The 21,787-nt window shown below is 35.0% G+C and overlaps 1 protein-coding gene across 2 annotated transcripts; it reads left to right on the forward strand.

Annotated features, from left to right (window-relative positions):
* Window positions 1-1,293: 1,293 nt before the first annotated feature.
* Window positions 1,294-13,157, forward strand: LOC149289332 (pituitary homeobox 2). Of its 2 annotated transcripts, none has more exons than XM_089490698.1 (3): window positions 1,294-1,342; window positions 10,190-10,395; window positions 12,594-13,157. In XM_089490698.1, exons 1-3 carry the CDS (start codon window positions 1,294-1,296, stop codon window positions 13,155-13,157), a joined length of 819 nt encoding a protein of 272 aa, XP_089346824.1. The 2 variants fall into 2 exon arrangements, with proteins under 2 accessions (XP_089346824.1, XP_089346823.1); XM_089490697.1 differs by lacking the exon at window positions 1,294-1,342 and adding an exon at window positions 8,889-9,099.
* The last annotated feature ends 8,630 nt before the right edge of the window (window positions 13,158-21,787 follow it).

A 21,787-nucleotide genomic window follows, 5' to 3' on the forward strand; every position in this document is an offset into this window, starting at 1 on the left:
TGAGTCAGGGTGCTTTTAATAAGGTTTATTTATAATATTACCATTGTAATAATTGGACTAAGGGTTCAGGTCGAGAACCTTGCATTAATTCAGACGTCAACTAATCATTCACCCAGTGCAGACATTAAAAGAAAAAGATTAACAGATGATGACATGCAAATTTCCCAGTGAAATTATCATAAGTAAACATTCCAATCCTGGACTAATAAAATCCCATCTGTGTTACTTCATATCGAGTTAGTGGAGAGCTGTGATAATGAATTTTGTAATATCTCACGAACAGACATCTCAATCAGCCACTAATCCTGTGATTTTACTGCAGAATCACTCAGATGCAGGGCAGCCAAACTTCTGCTCTTTGGCACAGACCTGAAAAAAAGAACTGAAGGATCAGAATAAAAAATAGAAAATAGTAAACAATGCTGGCTTTTGCCTGAAGGATGTTGGCATATTAACCATCACACATCACACAAATGGTTATATTACATTTACTTATACAGCACCAGCACATTCTGTAAAGCTGTTACAGTAGCTTTTAACAAACACAATTGAGAATAACATTAACGCACGTTAAAACATACTGATACAGAGGGCCCTGATCTTGGGAGCTTACCATCTATTGGTTGGCTTACTCTTTACACTGCATTTCACTAATTTGCACAATGAATGACTTAATTCTAATGAGACTATAATACACAAGCCATGTGGCTGTATATTATTTATTTACACCGCTTGATTTAACGAAGATTTTTGTAATTTTGTTAATACTTTTTGTTCCCTTGCCCAAATTAATCAATAAAAGACAGCTTCAGCCTGTCTTTTAGGCCAATATTTCAAGAATGCGAAACCTCTAATTTAAAAATAAAAATCTAATTTAACAAATTACTCAATAAGTACTGAAAAAAATAGCTGTCCCTAAAATTACAAAAAATCAGTAGCTGATAATTATATATACATTTATATATATATAATATATATATATTAATATTATATATATATATATTTATTACTTCTTACAATCACTTTATTTATTCACCTAATATAACGTTTATTCCTGTTTTGATAGTAAAAATAATCGTCTCACTATAGGCTGCTGATTTATTTGTGTGTATCATACAGACCCACCATTTTAATAATAATTGTTTCATTATATTACAGTGTTTACTATTGTATATGAGACCCTGCGGAGATTGAGTGTTTGAGTATTTGTTGGTGTTAAAGGAGGTACTTTAGAAATCTAACCAACTGTTCTTATTTCTAAGGTCATTACAGATAACTGGACTTCACATCAACATGGAGACTAATTGTCGCAAGCTGGTGACAGCCTCCTGTGTTCAATTAGGTAAGCCTATTTTCCTCATTATATTGATATTAGAGGCTTGTCTCCTGGGACCAGGACTCATGGGTGAACCAAAAACTGTTTCTGTAAATCACAGCGTGTCTTCCTGGACGGTCTTCACCCGAGCATGATTTTATTTTATTTAATAAGATATATTTTTTAAATGAATATTTTACAAATTTTATTAAGATAAATTGCATTTCAAATTCAAATAATATTTAATTAATACACGTGTACCTGTCTTTCATACACAAAAATAAAAACTAATTAGGTCTTTGATTAAATTTAAGTATGGAAATTAGAGAAATTTTAAAAGCAGATAGATAGATAGATAGATAGATAGATAGATATCTTATGAACTATTACCAGAATTGCCAACTCCTTACTGCTAAAATGAGTGGCGATACATTGGTAAATTGCAGAGACATTGAATGAAACATTGCAATTGTATCTGTGTGGGATATTATATTTATTGAGTGGTATAGTCTTGATTTGGCAGAAGTATTGAAGCTGGAGAATATGTGCAATGAGTCAACTAAGTGAATAGGAGTGAACGCAAAATAGATATTAAACAAAATATGCTGTTCCAGACAATTTAAGTGAGATGAGCAAAGCCTTAAGACCTGGTCCTGGAGCGCCCTCTGTTGCCTGTTCCATACTGAACCACCTTTGGGGCTTATGTATAAAGATCTATTCTGGTGCTAATGTAATCAGCAAAAACTTTACATTGGTTGCTATGGTGATTGCACCATTTTTATAGCTTCGGAGCCAGATTAACCTTTATACATATGTTACTGATACAAGTAATTGAACCAAAATAGGCCTCTTGTGTGTTGAATTCTAAATTATTCTGGTGCAAATTTTAAACCTGGTCTTGTCACGATAGCAACTAATGTCATGATCCTGCTAATCAGACATTGATTTGGTTGCAATGGTTCTCAACTCACTTAAATTTCACTATTATACTTTGTAGATTTTATTTTTGCAAACTCACTATTTATAAATGTATCAAAATATCCCCAGACTGCTATTGTTTTATTTTTGCGCAGGATGTGGACGTTTGCCAAAATAGTGTACTCAAAAATCCTTAAGAGTATCTCATCATTTCTGGGGTGCACTGGATACATTGAGTTACTATTTAACTAAATAAAGGGTCCTATTCCTCCCCAGCCTTAGACTCCTGTAAGATAGTAAGATATATAATAGCATTTAAGGAAAATGAATACCCAAAGAAAACGAAATATTGACTGACTCCTTGTAGTAAGGTGAATTAACCTTAAAGGTGATTTAAATATTCAGAAGAAGATAAAAATTGCATATACATATGGTACAGAAATAGTTAACAATAACTCTAATGGTTAATTCTATAACTATAACTTAGATTCCTTTTACATTTGTATACAGTTTTTATAGCCTGCTATTATTTGCAGCTACTAAAATATGTCTGCGTTTAGATTGTCTGTTAAAATTCAAGGCACAATTAAGCTCATATAATTGCTTAAAACATTATTATTTGTATGATTATTATTTCATTTATATAGCGCTATCATAAGCCGCAGCGCTGTACAATGGGATCTTCTCATTTTCTAAGCCCCTATATTGCGGATATAATGTAATGAAATTGCTTTAACCTTTCCTGCGTGATTATATCACCAAATTAAAGGTTGAACAAAAGAGGAAAGAAATAATGGATAATTTACAAAAAATTACTAGTGGTGTAAATCTGTTATTCCGAAAAAAATAAAATAGGAAGGTTAGGTTTTAATATCAACACATATATTTTTCCTGGCAGGGATTCTTTTTTTCCGACCAAATATTCTTAGATATGAAATGCCACCATCTAACATGTCATTGTAATGCTTAATTCTTGAAAGTGACGCCAATTATGAGTTGTTAATGATTGAGAACTGAAAATCCGGTGTATAAAAATAGTTCATGCGCTTTATATTCATGTTATGGAAAAATCATAAAAAGTAGATTATGTGATGTTTTAAACATCCAAGATTAATAAAATGTTCATTTTGCTGTTATTAGGCAAAGCAAGTTGTCAGAACCACTATAATCAATAATGCAAAGAGTTAAAATGACATTCAGTATATTACACTGAATTATTTTACCAAATTAATAATTTGAATAAGTAATTTATTTCTTTTGAAGTCCAATTTGCTGCTTAATTCCATTATTAGGAAAGGTAATTATTTTGAATATTTAATTTTACCTGTCTGAACATTTAATTTCATGTGGAATACTGTTTGTTACCAGTTTATCACAACAATATTCCAAGTTTATTACTTATGGAAAAAAAATTACTTCAAGTCTGACTATAAATCAAAATCCTAATGTGCATATTTACAGAGAAAATATAAATTAAATTAAAAAAATACAAAATCATACATTCATATGTAGGTGCTGTCAAATACATGTTTTTACACACTATACCGTTTATCTTAGGTACAAAATTGTACTAAATTAATATTCGGGCTTATAGCCAGTACACACTTGCAAAATATTAATTTCCTCTTGGTTTTCTCCCAACTCTGTTTAGCAATAATTTATTTTTGTGTGTGTGTTTATCGGCAAATGTTTACTTGTGCCAAATATTTAGCAAATGAATTTGGTTATATATATATATATATTTGTGTGTGAATGTAAAGATAGATAGATAGATAGATAGATAGATAGATAGATAGATAGATAGAGATATACATATATTGGAAACAAAGCCACAAGCTATGTTTTCCTGGGTGATTTTCCCCCTTCTTCATAATATATGCAGGAGTTGCTGAAATGACTCGGGGGACGAGAAAATGTAGATGCAAAGCGTTTTTTTCGTGAGCAGGAATATACTAATGGAACAATCAGATGTCTGCTTAATCCTATGTAAAAAGCATTGTCTTTTGCCTAATATTGACTGAATAGTAATTAATGGCCCTCGATCTAGCGCAACAGCCAGTAACATAAGCTATGTGAAAGGCAGAAAGAAGACAAAAACAACGTATAAAAGAGTCCTAGTTTCAATCAAATGCATCTGTTATGGCAATATCATTGTAATAAATATCAGGTGATGCAATAATACCCACAAAATGCTTTCTTCCAGCGCTACTGTAACTGATGGCAGCAAAATATTCCCCCTTAATATACCTGAAATTTCTGCTATATCAAAAGTCACCTTATGATAATCATGAAAGGTGAAGACAAACCAGGTTTGGAGGCGAAGGCCCGATTTAAATTATAAAGTATATTATCATGCATACATTTTGTCACTATACTGGTTTATTTAAATGTATCACCCTAACCCCATAACAAATATTCAATTATACAGAGCAGTAAGTGAAATGGCTGAGAGCCCAAGCACTGCACCTGTATTTACTTTGTGGGATTCCATGCAGAATAGAGAGCACCGTTTACATCTATCTGTGCACAAGGCCACACACTGTGTAGATCTGTGTATCCTGATCTGAACTGGCAGGAGGGTACATTATTAATTACATCACTTTATTCGTTTACTTGGGGTTTAGTCCGTATAGGGATGAGTGAGATGTGTCGCTTTTATGTACCATTATTTTCACGGTGATGTCAATGGTGTGGATAAAATGATATATAAAATACATTTGATTAGAATTTGTTCTAATTTTGTTCCTAAAAAGTTACTTCTAGATGAAGGGGAAGTGGTGTTCGTGATCCCTGAAAATAATAATAATAATAATAACAATAATAGTTCTTAATTTTTCGGAAAAACACATAAAATTAAAAATGTAGCAATTAATGTTAAATATCTGTATTGCTGTCATGGATGAATTGATGGGTGTACAAATAAACAATTAAGATTTAGATAGATAGGTCGGTCAAATAAAATTTAGATCAATTTTGTAAATTATGTATGAATATTGGTCAAACATAGCTCATAAAATGATGTCTATAACCTTTAGCAGAAATCTAATAATAATAATGGCTGATTATTTCGTTGATACAATGAAGTCCGTTTTGTCCACTTCAGTATGCAATTTTTTCTCTGTGGAATGCGACTTTTCGCAGGAAATGCGGACAGCCGAGTCTTCTTTTATTTCGATCGTAATTTTATTATTTTGTTATTATTTACTTGCACCCAGAATGTACAAATATATTCTGGGTGCGAGTAAATAATAACATTTTCATTACCTAATATATAATTAAACCAGCGAAAAGAATATTCAATTTGAAACAAAAAAAAATAAATTCAATGTATGCATTAATATTATACTGGCTATCCCTGGAAGCAACAATCTCTACAAATTAATCAATATTGTTTTTCCATATTTTTCCATTTTATTATATTTGTTAGTAATAAATGATATTATATTAATTTATCTTGTCTATTAAAATACTTAATGTGTCTTCCCTAAATGAGACTGTAGAAGATCAGCTGGCTTCCAATAGTTTGCCAGTTGAAAGGTTAGCTGTGCCATTAGGTGACAATAGATGTGCTTTACCTTCAGCAAACAGCCCTCAATAATCTCATAGATGAAAAATGTTGCAGAGTCAAAGCAGTGATCAGGCTTGTAACATGCCAGAACCCATACGGGTTGAAAGGCAGCGTGCTTTATTTTACATATTAGCGGATACATTTGTGGCAAACACCATTCCTTAGTACAAGCAATGGAATATATCATCTGTATCAATATTGCTTGTTATCTGTGTGTCTAGAATGGGGTGAAAGTGTGTGTGTGTGAGGGGGACAGAGAGAGAGAGAGAGAAAGAAAGGAGAGAGAGAGGAGGAGGAGGAGAGAAAAAGGAGAAAGAATTACATATTTAACTAATTTACTTGATAGCGCCTAAAAAAATGTGTTAATTGTAGGGGTAATTGCACACTTGTTTTACCCGTAGTGTTCGTTGGGTTCGGTTGTATATCTGTTCTCAGGGCATCTTTATCCGATTAGCCGCTCCTAATGCAGTACAGATTGGGAGTGCGGCACTTCTGTTTTCGTGACATTATAGCATCACCCACTCATAACAAACCTTGTGTTTTATCTGTAAACCCTGAAGAGCTAATCGACAGGAATCTAGGATCCGCTAATCCGGACAGGGCTGCTTTTGCCCTCTTCTTCTACAACTCACATCATGCTAAGGCACTGTCGGTGTACTCCAACCATTAGTGGTTCACACTGTGAGTGTACTCAGATCATCCATCCGATGCAATACTGGTACATGGTATGCATTAGTAGCCTCTTCTAGCCACTTAAGTTTTCTTTGAGGTGACCCAATTAATATCCTTAATTTTAGTCCACTACAGAAAATCACCATTTCCTTCTGTCACAGGACAATCTATAGTTAATAAGCAAGTAGTTTTAACATTGATCCTGATTTATATTGACGCAGTTATAGGTCACCGACTGCTGGGGAGGAAAAGTGGAAATATTTACCTTCTGCCATATACTTTATGATCTGATGGGAATTAGAGTGAAGACAAGAAAATGGCTAGGGCCAGTCTAAAACCCCTTATTGAAAAGACTTAAGCAAATTAGAGTCTTATCAGATTAAAAAAGCACTACAAATGTATTGTTTCATCCAAACGCTGTGGGGTCTGAGAAAAAGATTCAGTGCCAAATCTCAAGGATAACAACGCCTTCTGTAAGCAGCAGATAATGAACTGAATCCAAATTAATTTAAGGTGATTTTATTTCGCGATCTCTGGATGTAAGAATCTTCCTTAAGCAGGAGGGCTAGAGAGATACATTTATAAATGGATCAAGAACAGATAGATAGATAGATAGATAGATAGATAGATAGATAGATAGATAGATAGATAGATATAGATAATGTATAAAGATATATAGAGAATAAATCTAGATATTTATTTAATGGCAGTTGATGTTACAATGCACACTACTGTTTGGATAGATATTGTGTCATCGAATTATTAAAATGGTGTATTTGCTATATAGTTATTTTTTAACATTATATTAAATGTTGATGACAATGAATAACAAACATCCCTTTCAGTGCAAATAATAAATATATATATATATAATATGTATACGTATGTCGCCTGAGAATGGCATAAACCTATGTCATCTTGTTCTGTGTGTACATACATAGAATATAGAATTTTAAAAATGAACTGCGTAAAAAAGGGGAAAAGCATAAAATTGTCACAAAATATAAAAACTTAGAATCGTTTCCCTGTCTTGACATGTCTGTATAAATATACAAACTTAACGTGAATAAGGTCAGATACCAAAACCCAGTGCTGAAAATATTTTTTTTCTACTTTAGATTGTTTTATTTTTACCTGTTTAATGTCTGTGTTTATAAGACATTAACATTACCACACTCATAAACATAAAGAAAAGATTGTATGTATTAATGCCAGTGCATTCTAATTTAATTTAACCTAGTAAAACGTAAAGTTATGAATCTAACTAAAATAAATCAACAAATAATAATAATCATATCATTTTTCAAATATTTAATCATTTTAGCTACACACGCAGGCATATAAGTATATAAAGTTTTTTATATGGTGTTTAGGTGTATTATATATATTTTGAGAACCTAAACCTGACTTACAATTAAGCATGGGTTAGAATTAAAATGCATTTAATAATCTTTAATATTATTTTAAAAAAAATTAATAAGGTAATATCACTATCTAATATTCGCCTGTATATCGGCAATTACTTGAAACTCATCCCTCCACCGTTAATTCGGAGTGCTATGGCCATAAACCTCTTGAGTCTCCTGTTGGATCAGAGTATGATCTTGATAATACTGCATAAAGAAGTCATGCAATGAGACGGCCCCTTCAGCTTTCTGATTGGGAGGTATAATTACAGTGACCCCGCCCCCTTGTCTTACCTCATGGAGCTGCAAGTGAGGAAGGAAGGTCATTGGCTGGTCCGCGCATTGGCTGGGTGTGTAGGAAGAAGGAGGCGTTCTGCAGCGTGACGTCAGCCAGCAGGATAGCACAAATCTCTGGTTTTAAGATGTTAGTCAAACAGGGAAGAGCATGAGCCTTAAGCTGAATCTCCATTGTCACTTGTGCAGGAGTTAGTGAATGGGACCAGCATCTACTACTCACTAAATCCTGTCTATCCTTGGAACCTGTGGCAGAGGCAAGTAGCCACTGACACTTCACAGCCACCCCCTGATGCCTTCCCCCATCTACATCATGCATTACCCGCTAGCTCACTAGAGGGATCATTCTGCATCATTCTTGATAACATCCTGCAGCAGAGAGAGAGAAAGAGAGAGAGAGAGAGAGAGAGAGAGAGAGAAGGAAAAGCAAGTCATAGCAATCTAATGACTGCACTGGACTCAGCAGGACTTAAATATAAGGCTCCTTAAGCCTGCACTTAACGAGTGACTTGCTGAAACTATTTCGCCCAGCTCACTTTAATATCGATCTATTTGGTGCCACCAGTTGGACACACAGAGGAATTGAATTTCGTTGCCAGCAGTAGAGTTTATTCCGCCTCTCTCTCATTTTTTCCCCTGTAATTCGAGCGCTTTTTACAACTTACTTGGATATATATATTTTTTGGAAACTCTCTCTGCTGATCACATATCATCGATGAACTATATGAAAGACCCATTACATTTGGATCATTTGACTGGAAGTAAATTGGCTACGGTTCCTTCCCATCACCACCACCACCATCATCACCATCACCAGGCTGTGGCTCTTGTATCCATGGCATCTTCCTTGGGGCAACGCTCTGTGGAGTGTAAGCAAAGACTGGAGGTTCATACCATCTCAGATACCTCCAGCCCAGAAGCCACAGGTAAGAGCCTGCCCATAACCTCCAAATCCAACAATTGCTGTCACCGAGACAGTTGTCTTTTACTGTCAATCTATTCTTTTCCCTGTCAATATGTGTAGGTAACCTTTACTACAACTCTATATCATGTTATGTAATAAATGCATTTAAAAAATGTGAGCAAAATATTTTATGCTTTGGCCAAAAATATTGTGCATAAATTGTTTTTTTTAAAAATGTAATTAACCTAATTATATTTATACATTTTTATTGTTCAATTATTTAGTGTTAATTTCTACTGAGCCAGGAATTTTATTTCTGCAATAGCAAGGAATTGTATATTTTGCTTGTGCAATACATATTACCAATAATTAGTCTCCGACTAATCTCCTGTATGATTGCACCTGGCGTAGTACACGTGAAAATAGAAGATTTTTTTACTAGGCAGGATATGATTGCCTGTAGTCTATTTCTTACATTTATTTTCTTCTCTAGGCTAAAATAAAATAAAACAGGTTATTAAAAAAATTAAACATTCTTTCTATGAGAATCCGCCCTTTTTTTACAATTCGTTTCTTCGAGTCCAGTTTTTGAAGATGAAATTACGGCGTGATACAATTTAATAAATAACTTTAATGAGTGCAATTTGTCCTATATAATGAGTCACCTATTTATATCCTTAGATCTGACTCATAGGCATTGGAATAAAAGGAGTCTACTCTGTAAGAAACTAAATAAATAAAACAAGACTGCTGATAATTAAGTGGAATAAATTAGAAAGGATTAGTTAGCCGCAATAAACACATCACGGAGTGAGCGGCTAAATGAAAGCAGAAGAACGCAATTTATAAAGCGGTTTATATTACACCCACAAGGAGTTGGGGTTATGAATGTCTGGATGTATTTGTAAAACTGGATCAGAAAATTCTGTAATTTAAGGAAATCCATGTTTTAATTTTATGTTGAATTAATATGTGTTGTGGTTTAGTTCATTTTGGGTTTTTAGACCTTTTTCTACAAAAAAATCGAATTTGTTTCATTATGGGTTTTTTAAGATGTTTTCACAAGGCTTAAATAAATATAAATATATTTATTTTTTAAAACAATTCTACAGATAAGGACAAAAGCCATTCAAGCAAAAATGAAGACGGCAATGCGGATGATCCTTCCAAGAAGAAGCGTCAGCGCAGGCAGAGAACCCATTTTACTAGCCAGCAGCTGCAGGAGCTGGAGGCCACCTTTCAGAGGAACCGCTACCCAGACATGTCCACCAGAGAGGAGATTGCTGTGTGGACCAACCTCACGGAGGCCAGAGTCAGAGTAAGTACTACCACGATGTTTGCAAACCTGGATTATACGGTTCAAGATCAACGAAAAATGAATGAATGTATAAATAAATTAGCACAGGTATTAACTATTTTATCACCTTTGCAGGTGAGAAAGTTGGAACAAATAAATAATATATATTAATATGTTTTTTCTTTTGGTATATTTTTTAAATTTTGTATTATTATTTTTTAAATTTAAAAAAATAGTATATAAATATGTTCTGTTACGATCCCTGCAGTTGCGTGGAGATTTAATTTACTTTGAGTCTTTCATTGCGGGTGGTATTTTTTTTTTTAAATAATAAGTGTGTAGTAATAATAATAATTCATGTAGAAATATTATTGCAAAGACACATGCAGGAAAAATAAAAATGAAACCGTGTTAAAAGTCTGAGTTCCTGTGTGCGTACTGAAATAATCCCGTTTTATATAGTCTAGCTGCTGTGCAAATGGTTTGTGTTTTAAACATCTGTGGGACAAGTGGAATTAAGATGAAAATGATGCAGTATTTCGGCATGTACAATGGCTATAATTTGTCTCTAGGGAAACTCTGTGGGATTGTTTTCACCATATGAGATATCTGCATTTTACTGCTTAAAGCTGATATTTGTAATTGTACACATGTTCAAAGAAGAAAGGGGGGGTATCAATATGTGTCTGGTAAATGATATTCAAGTAAAGCTAGACTGATTCTAAATTATGCTGACCAAACTCGGTTTGGGTGCACATAATCTTTGCCCTGCGAAAAAAGAAAGATAAGATTTATGGGGGGGATCTAAAACTTAAGACCATCCATGAAACAGCCTTGAACACAGTTTGTAAGCCTCTTAGATTTGCTGCTGGGGTAATTTGTCTCAGGGGCGAGTTCTGTTCACAAATATTAACACAGCAAAGAGAGAGTTGTAAAATTACTAGACAGGGAACAGCACACACTGAGTGACCTTATGTTCCTTTTTCAATGGAGATTTGAGCAATTGGAGTCCACCACTATTTTTGTGCATAGACATACATTTACTTGTACCAAATATTTTGCAAATGAGTGTGTGGTAATTAGAAGCTCACACTGATAATATATATATATGTGTATGTGTGTGTGTGTGTGTGTGTGTGTGTAGTAGTAGTAGTAGTAGTAGTTAGAATGGAGAAGTATAACTCAGTCACTACAGCACATAACATAAAAGCCTTTCATTAGTGGACCCAAATCAGGCATTTTATCAGGACTGGTTCAAGATATGTGTGCAGCTCAAATTAGCAACATTATGGGAATTTTAGGGGTTCCTAATGTGCTTCTTGTCAATTGAGTGTGAGGGATTAATGATACAGTTAACAGCGATCTGTAATGTACAACATGATTTGTGTAAACAAGGGAGACTTGGGGACAGCTCCAATACACAAACTTTTCCCTGCAGGGGGGGTGACTGACAATTCAGACACCAAGATGTGGATTGGAGATGTAAGCAGATTGATTCACTTTTTTTTCTTCTTCATTGTCTGGAAGGAAGATCTAGGGATCTTACTTAGCACGTGGTTAAAAGACAAGTCTTGCCAAGGAAACAGAGAGTTTAAATTGGGTCAGAAGTTTCTTTCAGCCACTGCAGATTAGCACAAGGGAGGATCTCCTGAGGTTTCATGCCTGATAAACATTTATTCCCATATTCTGAAAATATATATTTTGTACCTAGGTGGGCCGAATCCACAATACTTTAGAAAATAAAACCTCTAATTATCTATTTGTAATGATTAAGAAGCCTTTTAAAAAAAAATATATATAGAAAATGAAGATGTCTTGTCCACTTATTTAAATTCACCCCCTACACTTTTATTATGCTTTGTCATTTTGTCTCCTTATTCTGTAGAATAAATATATTATATATTTATAATATATAAATATCAATAGGAGAATTATAATATTAAGAGAGACGATCATTAGGGGTGATGAGGATTTGGCGATGTAGACATGTTGGAAGAAATGCTAAACTTGGAGATCCTATCGAGGAATAATATATATATATATAATTTTATTTTAATCAGCAGTTAATTATATATATATATATATATATATATATATACCACGCTTAGACAGTTGCTGGCTTTAGGTTGTGAGAGTTGGAGTGCATGGCAGACAATGTCTTTCTGGTGTTTCTTGTCGGGTACAGCTTGGCTGATGTGAAGTGTGTCCTTCTATTCCAGGTGTGGTTCAAGAACCGCAGAGCCAAATGGAGGAAAAGGGAAAGGAACCAGCAAGCAGAGCTGTGCAAAAACGGCTTTGGACCTCAGTTCAATGGACTTATGCAGCCATATGACGACATGTACCCCGGCTACTCCTACAACAACTGGGCAGCCAAGGGCTTGACCTCAGCCTCTCTCTCCACAAAGAGCTTTCCCTTCTTCAACTCCATGAATGTTAACCCCTTGTCCTCACAGAGCATGTTCTCCTCTCCCAACTCCATCTCCTCCATGAGCATGTCCTCCAGCATGGTACCCTCTGCGGTCACAGGAGTGCCAGGCTCTGGTCTCAATAGCTTGAATAACCTCAACAACTTGAGCAATCCCTCTCTGAATTCAGCTGTGCCAACGCCAGCCTGCCCTTATGCCCCTCCAACACCTCCATATGTCTATCGGGACACATGTAACTCCAGCCTGGCAAGCCTTAGACTCAAAGCCAAGCAGCACTCTAGTTTCGGATATGCCAGTGTTCAGAACCCAGGATCCAACCTTAGTGCATGCCAGTATGCTGTGGACAGACCCGTGTGATAAATACATATAATAATATATGTAAGAATGCATACACATATTTACTAAATGGAAACTCGCTTCTTGTAAGACAAAGACAATATAATAATGGAAAAATACCTGGGCACTGCACGAGAAAAGGAGAGAAGGGAAGATTGACTCAAAAAATCTTTTGTTTCCAAAGGAATTTAAGAAGTAATATTTTCCAAGTATTACCAACAGATACCGGGACATTGATAAATATATATGTATATGGACACATGTTTGACTGGATATGACATTTTATTGTTACTATAAGCTTGTTATTTTTTTTTATGTTTAGCATTGTTTTAAAAAAATGGACTGAAAGGATGTATATATTGAAATGTCAAATTAATTTTATAAAAGTTCTTAGTCATAGCTTTACAGTGTTAATACACATTAGGCTTCACCATAAAGCATGCCATTAAAACGAATTGAGATTCCCTTTTTTTCGTTTCGAAGCAAAGCAGAATGTATATAAGAAAATGCAACACTGTATTTATGATCACAAGAACACATTTGTGACTTTAATTTAGAATAGTACCTTGTTTTCACAAAACAACCCAATTTATAATTGTACAATTTCATTTCTACAATTATTCATTTTCAGACAAAAAAATCTTGCTTTATTTGCTGGAGAGCAGTTTACATATTCGTATAGTAAAACAATTTAAAAATTACAAATTTAAAATGTAAAACATTTAAAACATGGGGTTTTTCAAGTAAATTCCCCCAGAGGACCCCCCAAGTTTATTGCACACAGCTCATCTACCCGCTGGAGTTTCCATTGCATTTACAATTGTAATTATTTATTTGTTGGTTTCAATATTCTGGATATATAACCGAAACATCGGATTGTAAATTGAATTCTAATGTATTGTTTTAAAATTATTTGGCAAAAAAAAATGACAATGATGCCGCTTCAACAATAAATGTATCTCTTTGGGAAAAGATAGACTCTTTTGATTGAAAAATATGTTGAAATCCTTATCCTGATATATTTACCATGTGCAAATGTAAATCATATATCTATAGGCTACTTTAAATAATTTCCAGCAAAAAATACTAAAAATAATTACTTAAGTAACTTGTTTTAATAAAATTCGCAATAAACGATATTATTTTACTGGGTAAAAAAAGTTCGATACATACTTGCATATGTTCTGGGTAATTTAAAAATCGAAATTAAACATGATTTTTGTACATAAAATTTAAATTCAAATAAAATGACATAAATTGGCTACCGGACACAAGATTATAGATATTCGATAGTAAAAGAGAAATGTTTTAAATAGAGAAGATTAGTAAGATCTTGGTTTACAAACCATGTACTTTTACACACCCACGCGTGGGTATGCGGGATGTTTCCACCGGAGTTCAGTAATCCACACACAGAGCTATTGTTCCCCTCTCAAAAGTTTCACGGTTTTGTGCGGTAGTAAAATCTGATCCCAGATCAGGTTTACTGCTTTATGATGGCCGTTTGCATATTAACTTTTTAAGACTTTGGTGCGTCCTGTGGCTCCTTACAGCTAGAGTGAGCCTGGAGTCTCCTGTGCCTTGCAGTGTTAGGGGTGAGGAGGCAGGGCACAGACAGATTTGTGTATTGGGAGCACTCAAGGGTGTTTTTTACTGTACTTTTGGCAGCAAATCCTATCCAGGATGAAAAAGGGAGGCAGAATAAAAAGGTGCTTAACCTCCAAGTGAAAGAAGGAACCCATGGGGAGATACAAATTGGAGCAGACTGGATCTTTTTATCCAAAGACTCATTGCGCTTCCTACAGCTCATGTACTAAAGTAGAGTGAGATATAAAACCGGAGTGTGCAGAAAAAGAAGATTGAGTTTCTAATCTGTTTCAATGTCCTGTTCCTTCCAGGAATTAGATGTTGAGGAGCATAATGAAGCTGAATCCATTGCCTATCCCAAGGAGCACTTCTGAAACTTTTTTTTTTACATGGCTACTAAAGTTGCCAAGAAATAAGGCGATTTTTACTATAATGGGGTCTGCAGGATTCCAGTCCCATTTTCTTAAATCGATTTTCTCATCAAACGTTATTCCTGGTGAGTGCTAAAATCTTATATCATTTTCTTTGTTATCACACACTTTCTATTCTATATATCACACAGCATTTGAAATAACACGTCCTATTATGCAGTAAGGCCTATGTAAGATATAAGATATATATATATAATACAAATATATTATACATATATATATATTATATGTATAATATATATACATATATATATATATATTATACATATACACGCACACACTTATATATGTATATGTGTAATAATATTATATATATATATATATATATATATATATATATATATATATATTATAGTGAATATGCGGGTATTACCTTATTCCTCTACTTCCAGTGTATTCGTTTATAGGTGTTGTTTTCAGCATAAATTGAGTATTTTATTTTGCACTTAATAGCAGTAATTCTACAGAAACAGTAATTATTTACAATAAATAGAATAGTAATTGGTATAGTGCTCCAGGGACTCACAAAGAAAGAGGAAGATCTGGTATTTTTCTTAACCAAATAATAAATATTGGGTGTTTTCTTAGCGCTTTATGTCGGGTTGGGAAGGGGCAAAGTTGGTAGTGAAAATGTAATGACAAAACAAACACGGTCCTTCTCTGGTTAAAAGAAATCCTTCACTATATTATCTGAAGTGTGTTTACCTCTTTGTAACAAGTCTATTAAAAAAAGAAAGATGATAAAAGAAGCAACCCAACAACCCCCCCGAATAAGTGTGAATACACAAAAGTGTCTATGTCTCAATACACATCCTTGAAAGACTGGTTGATTAAACTGGAGAGATATATCCTGGACAGACAAAATCTTCATTCACAAAGGAGATTACACCATAAAGGTACAAGAAACCCACCATCCACCATGCATGGTAATAAAATAATGTAAAGCATACTTGATCATCCATTTCTTATTATTTTACTTAAAGACTGGATTATTTTATCTTTTATTACTTGTAACTTTATACATTTTTTAAAATATATTTTATATCTGTGATATTTGTGCTGATTTTTCATTTTGTAACTATTTTGTAACTACGTAAAACCAAGGTGTTGTGTTTTATACATTTTATATTTTTCATAGTCTTTTCTAAATTTTAAACCAATATGGAAGAATAAACTCCGAAAAGAGAAGGTCAGAAGTTGGAGCATGGGATAGAGTGGGAGGGGGTGGAAACACCCAGGAGAGAATTCCACAGACCACAAAGCACCCACTTCTCAAAGAAAAATCATTGGTCTCCTGATTTAGAGCATCAACCCCCCATCACACATAGATCTTTTCACTTGACCATTTTTTCTCCTAAAATGCATCTGATAAGCCATTCCAGAAATATCCAGCAGCACATAAGGTAAGTTGGAGTGTGTTGGGTGGGGTGGCCATTGTAGTGGTGGAGAGTGGGGCATAAAGAGAGCATACCGGTGTACCACGTGTGGCCTCTCCATACAATAATCATAAGCGCGATATAAATTAATGCATAGTATAAAATGTAACAAATAATCACATGAAGTCATACAAATAACTTATTTTTAAATATTTATTGATATATATATAGACATTTAAAATGTATCATTTATTTACTAGTTAGTCAACTAAATAAATCGATTTATATATATATATATAAATATATCGGTATATATAGCATGATTGCTTGCAAAATGTTAGTAAAGAGCAAAGGCCACCCACAGCAACGTCGTGTGAAATACCTTTACTAATTCTGATTTATGAATGTATTAATCTGCTTTAAATATATAGACATGGCATTAAAAATATATTTTAAAAAATGAAGTTGCTCTGTTTTCATTGTTTTATATATATATATATATATATATATATATATATATATATATATATATATATATATATATATATTCCATGAATATTCTGGAATCAGATATTAATTAATTAATCTATGTATGTATATATATATACATACATAGATTAATTAATTGATATCTGATTCCAGAATATTCATGCGTGTGGTATTTGTTTGTCCTGTTATCATATGCTTAGAGTAAATCCCGAGTGGAGAGTCGATAGTGTGCACAGTACCGGGCAGAGGGCTCAGTTTATCGAGCCTCTGGGGCTCCTTGTCCAATGTCTTCTCCTGTCTGTCCCCTGATGCCTCCCATACATAAATTAGAACTGCCATATTAACTCGGCTGACCCAGCACGAAACCGGACACTCGGAGCGAAAAATCCCCTATAGATCAGACAAATTAGCCGACGAGAACTTCATGTATGACACACGCTTTAATCTCCCACTGTAATCACGGTGTTGGATAAACATGTAAGCCGTCGATATGTCAGCTTTCCTTCAAGAGATCATTTTTTAAAGTAAGTGCTATGGGCATTCTTTCTTGGAGTGTATGAGCATTGCACACTGCAGCTGGCAGAGCTTCTGTATGAGGGTATGGCACAGTCTAGCGATGTATTGTACAACGATCAGAGCTTTTCAGAGACACATTAAAAATATTACGTGTAAAATATACATCACTATGCATGTATAATATATAATAATTGTATATATCTTAAATCTATATATAAATGTATATATATATCTAAATATATACATGTAAACATATATATATATATATATATATATATATAAATATATATGTGTGTGTATATATATATATATATTAGTAGTTTGGCGTCACTTAGACATGTCCTTGTTTTCGAAAGAAAAGAAAATATCAGAAATACAGTAGACATTGTAATAATAATAAATTACTATTGTAGATGGAAATAGCTGTTTTTTAATAGAATATCTTCATAGTCATACAGGGACCCTTTATCCTGTGAGTGATGGCACCTTGTGTTGGCTAATCCAAGTTTAAATTAAAAAGGCTAATTGATCATTAGAAAATCCTTTTGCAATTATGTTACACAGCTAGAATGTCCCTTGTTTTCCATGAACAGAACTAAAAGACTCCTAACGTTTGAACGGTAGTGTATGTATTCATTAAATGGATGCAAATGTGTAACTGTATTACACCGTTTACACACTGTTGGCAATATGTTCAGACGGCTAGGAATAATAAAGGAAGATAAAAGAGGTGGGTATTGTTCACAAAAGCTTACAGTCTAGTTAGCAGTATATCACACACACATCATTTACCTTCTAATTGTATGATGTGTGCTAACATTGTACTCAGCGCACAGTAAATAATCAATGGCTGTTACAATAGTTTTGAGTACATACTTATCTGCCAGTAAAACTCCGGTGGTGGATCCCACCATCCCCTGAAGTGCTCTTAATTAAGATAACATGATGTAGCTTTAGCCCATATACACCGAATGCAAAATGCCTTAGTTCTTCTCAGGTAAATTGTGATATTGCACTAGTCCCTGGTAGCTAACCGGTTTACAGTACTAGATACCACTAACCCGTTCTTTTCTAAAGAAAACCACCTAGTTTTAGAGTAAATAAATTAACTTCTAGCTTTTCTGGTAACGAAAGGGTTACCCAAATGGGGTACTCATATAGCCGAAGCATGAGAGTTTGAGGTGGGCAGTGATCAAAGCAGTGCCAGGCACACTCACACGGTGTCACGTGACTGCAATATGAGCCTGGATCGCTTCAAAAAGCCAAGGGACCCCCCACTAGCAAACGTGCCAACGTTACACCCGGCACCAGCTTCATTGGGCATTGTACATCTTATTCAGTTGTGCTTGGTACAAAAAAAGATGCAGAAAAAATACATTTCCCCTGATTAACCCCTTTGAGTAGCTAATAGGTTACAATGTCATGCTTCTATGTCACTCAAAGGTTTAAAGTGGGGCAAACAAATAACATAACATTTCTTTTTGACTGGGGTTGACATTTACAATCCAGCATGGTGTCACTACAGTAAATACATATAATTAATGGGTAAAGGAGTCTCCGAGTATGGTGTCATGTGTACTAAGAGACACCAGATGTCATTGTGGACATGAGGACTGCAATATATCTCATTGGCAGAAAAGCTTTAGATTTTTAGGTAAGAGAATATGTGACGTTGTATTGTAAAGGTGTCATTTCTGGGTCTGGGATGTGATGTCTGGACCTTCTCCTATCCAGAAGAAGAAAAATAAAGTCACTGGACAACTCTTGATTTCTGAAGATGCTGCAGGAGGGGGAGGGAGAAGGAATTGAGTGTGATTAGTTCCTATCTACATATCTAAACATAGAAGGCATTTAAATCCCCTGTGTTTTTACAGCACATGGCTAAATACAGCTAAATGAATGGGTTTGGCACACTATGCTAAATCACTTGTGGGAGCATCACATTTACATTATCCAAGATCAACCTTTTCACAAAGAAGCTGCACTTTAATCCCATATAACAGAGATGAGCAAGATAATGTACCAAAGGCATATTTAAAACAGGGATACACTCAGGGGAGGGCTGGCAGCCTAAGGCCTGGGGGGCAAGTCAAGTGAAGTGGCTCCGCCCCCTCGCACTCACCTTTCACCCCTCACGCTGCTCCCATCACTATGCGGCCGTCAGACTGCTGGAAAACTTATCTAAACGGCCGCTGGGTGCTGATGCCACCGGCCGGAGCTACTTTAATCCTTTTTTTTATTTATTTAATATGCCGGATCGGCTTGCCATATTAAAAATAAATAAATAAAGTATTAAAGTAGCTCCGGCCGGCAGCATCAGCACCCAGCGGCCGTTTAGATTCGATTTCCAACAATCTGATGGCCGCATTGTGATGGGAGCAGCGTGAGGGGTGAAAGGTGAGTGCGAGGGGGCGGAGCTTTCCCCCCTCGCGCTGCTCCCATCACTTGGCAGCCATCGCATACGGCCGCTGGGTGCTGATGCCGCCGGCGCTGCTTTAATACTATTTTTTTTTTCCATTTAATAGCCGATCCGGCTTGCCATATTAAATTTTAAAAAAAAGTATTAAAGTAGCGCCGGCCGGCGGCATCAGCACCCAGCGGCCGTTTAGATTAGATTTCGGGAGGCCTGGGGGGCAATTGCCCCCCTGCCCCCCGGCCCAGCCCGCCCCTGGATACACTAACAGTGGTTGCAAGTGTCATATCAGTTTTGATTTCTAATAAATCTATAATTATATATTGATATATTATCACTGTGCTCCTCTGTTACATATTTTTTAGTCAAATTTCTATTTGATTTTTTTTTTCAATGCATATGTATATATAACTTTCTTACAAGGTAACGCGTATCCAGTCATCTGTACCAATGCCATATAATTCATGATACATTAAATCTTTTTGGATTTAAGATTGTGAGAGTACTTCATGGCCATTTCAGCTCAATTAAAAAAAAAAAAAACAAAGAAAAAAACAGGACACATTCAAAGTTAAATGTGTATCCTCTGGTTATTTAGAAATGCCATCAGGCAAATAACGTATTAGCTACAACTGATTGGACAATAACAAAATTGGAAACCTTAATTCGGAATGTTAATAGAGATGTTACTCGGGAGGGACGTCCAGAATGTCTTGCCACGCCTTTCTCCTCCCTGAAGTGTCTGCCACTACCTTCACTGGATTTACAAGTCACACCACTGTATAGTTCAAAAAATACTACCTTTACTTATAGCGCTCCAACAATTTACACAACACTTCTCACAATACACACATTCAATGGGTATTACACAACTGGAATTGACAGACTAAAACAAACTGATAGATTAGATAAAGAGGGCCCTGCTCGCAAACTTACAATAACATAATGAATAGACGTGTGCATACGGATTCGTATGAATTTCAGTTTGACTGAAATTTGGCAGTTCTTGTCAATTTGTACAAATCTCTGAAAACGAGTAGGGACCTCCAAGAAAACAAAGTAAAACACTCTCATTCATGCTTTCTCTGAATGTCTCCCTACCTTCTCCTTCTCTTCTGTTGCATCTTCTAGTTATTCTTTCTGCATCTGCTGCTCCTGGTGTCTTCTTTCTTCCTCCGCTTCTCGATGGACATGGCCTCCAGGTAAAGGAGGAATGGGGGGGGGTTGCCCAGAGGCTTTCTTTCCAAGAATAATATATTAGTTTTTGTTGAAGATTTTTATTTATCTGTCATTAGGTATCCTGGAAACCCATTGACAGATATTGTCCTTTCATTCTCTGGTTGACTGAACTGATTAAGAAAAAAAAATCTTAAAAAGATGAAATAATGAACGAAGGAAAACAACCAAAGTTAGACTTGAGACCCAAAACTGCACTGCCATGATACCCATAATGCTCTATGCTAGTCTTATGATAAATTAATGCTGATGCAAATGAGAGATGGGAAAAATATAACATTGGAAGACTTGGAAACGTAGCAGATGTGATAGGCCATAGTCCCGAAATGTACATAATAACATACTGAGTTATTATGATTAGCATTTATTTATAAAGCGCCAGGAAACAGAACATATACACTGTCAGATGAAATTAAACACAAAGGAAAGGAGGGTGTGGAGAGTTTCGCTTGGCAGAGCTTGGCTTCACGTAACAAACAAGGCTGCTTAAAAAATTGGAAGTTTTCTCGATATATATTTTAAGCATAAATTAAATGTACAGCATCGTAGGTGATTTGGCTCTAACAAAGGAACAATGTGGCTTTTTCAGTGCGCATATATATT

This window comes from Sceloporus occidentalis, unplaced genomic scaffold (genome assembly GCF_023333645.1).
Source record: "Sceloporus occidentalis isolate IW3139 unplaced genomic scaffold, rSceOcc1.0.p SCAF_46, whole genome shotgun sequence".
Lineage (NCBI taxonomy): Eukaryota > Metazoa > Chordata > Lepidosauria > Squamata > Phrynosomatidae > Sceloporus > Sceloporus occidentalis.

Excerpts from the sequence above, each read along its gene's own strand:
- LOC149289332 (XM_089490697.1), top strand. The coding sequence starts at position 8,889 with ATGAACTATATGAAAGACCCATTACATTTGGATCATTTGACTGGAAGT. Across the intron at positions 9,100-10,189 it reads CTCCAGCCCAGAAGCCACAG|ATAAGGACAAAAGCCATTCA; the intron begins GTAAGAGCCTGC and ends ACAATTCTACAG. Across the intron at positions 10,396-12,593 it reads TCACGGAGGCCAGAGTCAGA|GTGTGGTTCAAGAACCGCAG; the intron begins GTAAGTACTACC and ends CTTCTATTCCAG.